At 38.2% G+C, this 7,646-nt stretch overlaps 1 protein-coding gene across 13 annotated transcripts in view; it reads left to right on the forward strand.

Annotated features, from left to right (window-relative positions):
* Positions 1 to 4,095, forward strand: part of AFF1 (ALF transcription elongation factor 1) — a 171,851-nt gene extending 167,756 nt beyond the window's left edge. For 12 of the 13 annotated variants that reach the window (XM_026698324.2, XM_087935881.1, XM_026698325.2 and 9 more), the window contains one exon: positions 907 to 3,035. In XM_026698324.2, coding sequence (XP_026554109.2) covers positions 907 to 1,028 — 122 coding nt within the window. In that variant the 3' untranslated portion in view covers positions 1,029 to 3,035. Of the gene's footprint in view, positions 1 to 906; positions 3,051 to 3,495 lie in introns of those variants that run through there. The other variant, XR_015744051.1, reaches the window with a different exon arrangement.
* Positions 4,096 to 7,646: the final 3,551 nt, after the last annotated feature.

Genomic DNA, 7,646 nt, shown 5'->3' on the forward strand with positions numbered 1-7,646 from the left:
GGACTGAACTCATAGCCTCCTGATTGTGAGGCGAGAGCTCCACCTCTAGCCCACTGTACCACTCCTCAGCACAAATTACCACTAAAGGAGAATATTCATAGCTCAGGGTTGAAATGAAGAATCCTTGGCGCTCTCTGAGTTTGGTTGTTGTCTTGTGGACTTTCCAAACTGGCTAATATCATCAGTGCTCAGTACAAATTGTTCCTTTGAAGTACACTAGCTAGACCCAGACCAAAAAAAAACAATGCTTGGACTAGATTATGGCTACCATTGTTGCTGTATTGAAATACACGGATAACCCTAATTCTTGGAAAGGAGAATTATTGCATGAATAATAAAGTGGTTGCTTATTGGATTATTATCTTCAAGTAACCCATATGAGTAGCCAAGGCCAAAGTTTTGAAGAAAATAAGACTTAGAAAATTATTTAAGGGGGAAAAACCTTGAATTTTGCTGAGATAACTGACAATTAAGTTAAAACTAAAACCCTTTTCATGATTAATCATTCTATTGAAGTTTTCCATGTGGATAGAATGAAAGATAGGATACACACCTGGCTGGGGAATTCTGGGAGTGGAAATCCACGTATCTTAAAGTTTGCCAAGGTTCAAACATAGAACCTGTTTGAACAGTGGTTGGAAAACAAAGGGGTGGAGATTACGAATAGAATCTGTATTGCCAAGCAAATTAAATACCCAGATAACCACAATGTTTATTAAGCACTAGGAAATGTAATTAATAGAACATTAATAAAAATAATTTTTTTAAAAAAGTTGGCAAGGTTGAGAAAATGTGTTGTGCAGGTTTAAGAACCAGAAGCTTCTGGCTAAGCATGTTTAATTCAAGAATCAGACATGATGCTTTTCTTTTATTTTCTTTTCTTTTCTCCTTCTTTTCTCTTTTCAGAATTTTTTTCCAAGCTCAGCGCTGCCGCCTGCTTTCTCTCTCTGAACAGCAGTATGATTGAACTCGTACACTACACCCGTCACGGATTGCAATGGCTGAGACTGGAATCAAATATGCCTTAATGGGTGATTCAAGGTGAAGATTTTGCCTTGGACTGTTTTGCACTTTGAAAGCCTCCGAAATAAAGCCTTTGTGGGCTGACTGGTTGGATTTGAAAAAGGAAAGGAAAGGAGAAAAAAAAAAAAAAGCACCTGGAACAAGTTTGAATTAAGCATGATGGAAGGGATCTGGCACCACTGGAAAACTTTTATTATTAGAGACTGCATTTCTACTATGCCAATGGGCCACTTAGAAGATAAAAGAGTGAAGAAGAGGCCTCAAAGTGGAAGAAAATGCTTTTCTTTCAAAGGACAAAGTGCAATTGTCTCCTTTCTCTACCCCTCCCCTCCCTCCCCCCCCCCATTCCCATCATGGTTTCTTTGTGTCAATGGTCTATAAACATTTCTAGTAATGAATAACCAGCAAGATAATCGATCAGTCAGCACAGTGAAGAAGAAGCACCAGTGAAATCCATTTCCCAAAGAATTTCCTACAACACCTAAGGGATGCACCGATATCCAGGGGGGCCCAGGGCATCATTCTGAATTTTATTTTATTTTTTAAGTATAAATCACCAACTCCTCTCGGTTCTGGCAGGTGGCAGAACCCGGATATCTGGGTGGCATTTCTTCAGCCATAAATTGAATTTTTTTGTTAAAACTCAACTTCCTGTCTTGCTTCTCCATGGCCAATTGTTGCACTATTTCTTCTGTTCTCCTGACCTGTAGTAGGCCTACCCCATTTTTTTTTTCCCGAGTTTGCTTTTTCCTTTCCTTGTTCTTTCGTTTGTTTTGGCTATTTGTAGCAGCAGTTATAGCAGTTTTCAGCTGTCTTGGGGTGACCATTTTCTGATTCTGCATTGGGCACATTGACAATCTCATGAAAGCAGCAGCTCATGAGGCGGCCTACGATGTTAGAATCATGTTGGGGCAGAAAATTCAGTAGATGGGATGTTGTCCCTCTCTAAATTAGGGATGTGGTGCCAGTTCATCCCTGGAGTAGCTGTGATTAAAAAAAAACACTACTAAGAGGAATGGGCTGCCACTGTTGCTGTTAAAGATGCTGCTCGGTTAGATCTTAGTAACTCCACCCAGAGGGTACGAGGCTAAGAAGGGACAGAATCCCCTAGCACCAAATAAAAGGAGTGGCATTTGAAGAGGCCTCTTCTGCTTATATTCAATTTGTTGGGAGATATTTAAATATCTTTGGGGGGCTGGGGGGAGGAACTTAGAAGTGTGCCATTTCAGATCACCTTCCCTAACATGTTAGGTTCAGAGATGCACAATTTTTCATTCATGCTGGCCAGGACACTGCCTGACTCATTTTCTTATGATCCTTTTCATTTGAGAGGATTCTGTTTCCTCTGTTGTAAGATTCTTTGCTCAGTCTACTTGGAAAACCCTAGATTCTTCCACAAACATCTCTCTCTCTGCTTCTTTTTATTAATTTATAAAAATCCTCATTAATGAGCATGCTGTATATTTGTTTCCTATAACCCGTCAAGCATAAGAAACCGCCTTCTGTTTAATCTAAAACATATATGTTTACCACCCTCCTTTCAGCCATGCTTTTAATTCTCCCCTTTGCATCTGTTATCACTTGACTTAAGCAAGCCACTTGGGGAATGAATATCTTCCAGATAAATTATTCTTAAGTGCAATGATAAGTTTTTCTTTTGGGCTGATTCTCAGAGTCAACAAGTTGAAATCGAATATGTACGTTCGCTGTAAAGGTAGACAATTATTTTTGTGGAGTTGATGTACAGCATTCTCATTTTTACTATAGATTCTCATTCTTTACCAATCCTAGTAATTAATAAACCTCATGATTCCACCTTTTGAAGATAGACTCGTTGTAGAGAATCTTACTGATTCTTTCAGGGCAGATTTGATTTGGGGATAATGCCATCCCCACAGGAGAAACAAAAAAACAAGGGAACATAAAATTTTCCAGAAATAGCGTACTTCTAACTTAGAGAAACATTTCCCACCCACCCCCCTTCCAAACTGTTTAAATCCAAGTTACTTAATCTTGAAGATGATGAGGTGGAGATCTTGCAACCCTTCCGAATTGATGCCGGAGACATGCAAGCACGACGACAACAGACGTTGGAATGGATGGGTGATGGGAATCTTGCATTGCCTGCATTTCAAATTGCGATTGAAGAAACGATGGGGAAGGGCAAAATCCTAACTGCTGTTGGGCAGAGAGCAGAAGCTGCACATCCAGGCACTTTTTCAATGCTTCGTTTCATTCCTATCCTGCAGAGACCAGCAACCTCTTAGGGCAGGGGTCCCCAAACTTGGCAACTTAAGGACTTGTGGACTTCTGGGAGTTGAAGCCCACAAGTCTTAAAGTTGCCACATTTGGAGACCTCTGTCTTAGGATCTAATACCCCTATTCCTGGTCTGCTAAGACCTCCTGTCAGATGTTGCCTGAGATTACTGACATTTTGCTTAAGAATTTTGAAATGGGGGTCAGATTGTGGAGGGCTCTGGGGCACCTCCCAGTAAAACGTTTCAGTCTCCGTGAGCGCTACACTCTGTTATACGGGGACGTAACAAGTTCCCCCATCAGAAATACTTGTAACTCACAACATTGCTGCAGTGATATCTCAGGAATGGGCATCAAAAGATGAGGTTTTCAATGCAACTAGGTTGGTAATTGCTCTTCCCCAGAGAAGGATTTGGTCCAGAGTATGGGAGAGGGGGCTGCTTGTACCTGCTTGTCTTTATCACACGAAATGGATACGAAAACTCTGAGCATGGATGAGAAACGTGAGGAGCACTCTGTGTGTTTTGACTCCCTACTGCAAACCACATACCATCCTTTCCCCATCAGTCAAGATTTCCCTCCTCTCTCTCTCTCTCTCTCCCTCCCCTCTTCCGAATTAACTCCTGAACCAGCTTGGATCCTTTGCTGCTGCTTTTGCGTTAGGATCTATATTCCAGTATAAAGAATCCTCAGTTGTTAAGGGCCCCTCTTTAGCCCACTTCCTTGAGCACTTTAGTCCAAAAGTACGTTCAAATCCCAGAATCTCCCAGAGGTTCAGTTGACTTAATCTCTCCCCTCCCCCGCTCTCTCTCCCTCTTCCCTTCCTCATGGAAACAAACAAACAAAAAAGGCTGCAGTGCATTTTGTGCGACTGGTTTTATATGACTGTTCATAAAATGGTAGCGGGGGCGGGGGGGGAAGCAATAGAGGTTTCATTTCATTAATAAAAAATAAAAGTTTGGTTTGGTTCAGGAAAGGCTGTATAAAAACCTCTTCCCAGAACCAAAGGGGACGGGAAGTTTCTCAGTTTTCCAGAGAAGCAATTCTCCAATTTGAAAAGCTTTTGTGTTCTGTGATAATTTTTTTCCCCTCCCCCTTGTTTGTTTTAATTTTACACAGAATTGCAGAGAAAGAGTCCATTCGTGGGGATCAGATATATGGTTTTAATTTTTTTCCCTCTTAAAAAGACCAATTTAATGAATGACTCCGTTTCATCCCTATTCTAAGCTCTGATTCCCAGTTCTACATGCACGTTTCATGAATTTCATCCAGAGTCAAGCTTTTCAATTCTCCATCCAAGGAGCAAGAAATGATGTTGTTTTTTCCATTTTTAAACACAGGTCTGTGAAGCTGCACACTCAAAGCAGTTCTCCTCCCAGATATTTATTTAGAATTATAATTAATGTATTTAAAATTGACAATGTCCTATATATCTAAGATAACCATAATTTAATAATTTGCAAGTTCCATTGACACTGGAGATGTCGACTGAACATTATTAGGTTGATGACAATTTTATTTTTAAAGGGCAATTTCTCTTCTTAACTATCCTTTTTTAAATAAAGAAACCATGGGAACAGAGTGGGAAAAAAATCTGTACATTTAAATTATGGGATTTGTGTCTCCATCTTGTAAATATTTTCTGCCCTGTATATTGGTGGTATTTCCAGATTGATTTGTTTAAATTCTGTGGGGAAATAAATAAATATTAAATGAAGCAGCATATTTTGTGTCTGTTGCTGTGATCATTAACCATTAACAGGTATTTCCTATGATCTCAAAATCCAAATTGGATCAATATAGCATTATATTGACAGAATAGGATATTTTTGGATGGAAATGGATTTAGGTATACAAATTATGAAATAGAAGAAAAATCTGCACCATATCAAAATCTCCATTTGTTCTCAAATGATAACATAATTTTAATAATACAAAAACACAACTGATTCCATAGCAATAGATTTAAGGCACAACATTCTTGATTACAGAAAATCATCAGCCTATGATGGTCATAGTGTAATCACATAACCGACCCCATTTCATGATCTTTTTTTGCAGCAGTCATTAAATGAATCATTACAGTTGCTAATCATTGCATGGTCATTACATGAACCTATTGCTGTGGGGCATTTTTTTGTCAAACCTCAGAAAAAATATTGACTTCTGGCAAAAAAAAATATTTTTTTTTCATGTGTCATTCTTTTCCAGCCTAGTATATAGCAGGATTGGGACTATAGCCTTTCCGGTTATCATAGATAAAAAAATTGTAGTTTTGTATCATTGGCATATTTTACCCCTAAACTACTCAACCTGAAGTATGTAGTGCCTCACATGGCAAAAAGAATCCCATCAATTCAGTGGAACCTCAAGAGAAACTGGCAGATTTTATGTTGGATACCAACTATATGTGTACGGTGAGTTTCACTGTCTCTTGCAAGGATTCCTGATCTAACCACAATATATGTATAAAACATGCAGCTACTCTGGTCTAATACATACATTCTAGGCTGGTGCTCTTTAAAAGTGGTTCAATACTAGTATGGAAATGCTATCTCTGTTATCTATGTCTATCTGTATCATCTCTCATAACAGCTATCATCTCTCTCTATATCTAATCTATCCTCTATATATCATCAATATCTATGGTATCAATATCTTTATATCATCTATATCAACTTGTTTGAAAAGAAATCTAAGAAGCTTCTTTAAATCTCCTGCAAAGGTAACTCTTCATTCTTTTTTGACCTTGGCAACTTTAAGATGTATGAACTTCACCACTCAGAATTCCCCAGATAGCTGTACAATACAATACTTTTCTCCAAAATTTCTCTCAAATTTGTTACACATTTGTTGATACATTTAATTTCCTTAGTCAATTTCTCATCATCCTGATTAATATATTGTAAAATTATGATGCAGCTCAATGTTTTAGAGTACATTTAACATACCAGTTCTGCATTTTAGCCAATAGGGGAAAAGATTTGAGAATCCTTTGTTAGCTTCTGAAACAGTAATCTTGTGTGATTGACATGCTATTCAGACATGGCTGGCTCAGCTAAAACACCTATTAATGCAAGACAAGATGGAAGTGTGTCAGGATTGAAAAAGGATGCCGAATTTATCTGAACGTGTGATGTACAAATGGAATAGAAATTTAAATTAATAATTAAGGACTAGGTAAACTTTCATAGCTGCATGGAAATCTCAACAATCCTAATTCTGAGTGCTTTGAAGCCCAGAAAATGTGCTTTTTATGTTTGTATAAAATTAATGTGGCTTCTAAAAAGATCAATGTTCAAAAAAACTTTATGAATTAGAAACACCTAGTACATGAAAGAATTTTTTTTTTTAAAGTGATCAGGCTTATCTAGGCAAATTCACACTAGGCATTTGTCATTTTGTTCAACCCTAATACTATTCATATTATTAACTTTATTTACAGGGGGGTTTATAAAATTCATTTATCATTATAAGGTTGTCCCAAACCTGCATTTAGTTACTGATCTAGCCCTGTCAACTTTAATCCACTAGTTTTGAAGGATGCCACAGAAGTCTCTTATTATTATTGAGGCAATGAACAGCCTATGGCAAGTTCTTAAATCAGACTAAGCCAGGCTATTTAGACTAGTTTTCAATTTCAAGATAAAATTGTCAACAGTACAAACTTGTCTGAAAGGATGTTACTGCTCTATTAGAATACCTGTGGCTCTTTTGTGCCCTCTTTTGGAAACAGCTGTTTAATACAATTTGATAGGTAAGAATTCTTGAAGGTTGTCTATCAAAAAATTGTTGAGTCTAAGTTTAGGCACACAGAATGAGACTGGCTAACTAGATTTCCCAGGCAATTCCTCTTTCTTTTCTACTTGTAAGTTTCCAGTCTATTAAAAAACAAAAACTATAATTCATTGATGATCCCAAAGGTGCTTTTCCAAAAGATAACTGGCCTTTGTTTTTCCTTGAAGATGCTTCACTTCTCATACAGATACAGATTAACAGATCTGGAAGGGACCTTGTAGGTCATCTAGTCCAACCTCCACCCAAGCGGAGACCCTACACCATTTTTGACAGATGGCAGTCCAGTCTCTTCTTGAAAGCCTCCGGTGATGAAGCTCCCACAACTTCCGAAAGCAACTTCTGTTCCATGGGTTGATTGTTCTCACTGTCAGAAAGTTTCTCCTTATTTCTAGGTTGAATCTTTCCTTGATCAGTTTCCATCCATTATTCCTTGTCTGGCCTACAGGTGCTTTGAAAAATAGCTTGGCCCCCTCCTCTCTGTGGCAGCCCCTCAAATATTGGAAGACTGCTATCCTGTCTCCTCTAAGACGTTTCTTTAGTTCATAAATTTGCTTTTAAGAATAAAACTG

This window comes from Pseudonaja textilis, chromosome 6, assembly GCF_049901715.1.
Source record: "Pseudonaja textilis isolate UNSWEBS1 chromosome 6, rPseTex1.2, whole genome shotgun sequence".
Classification (NCBI taxonomy): domain Eukaryota; kingdom Metazoa; phylum Chordata; class Lepidosauria; order Squamata; family Elapidae; genus Pseudonaja; species Pseudonaja textilis.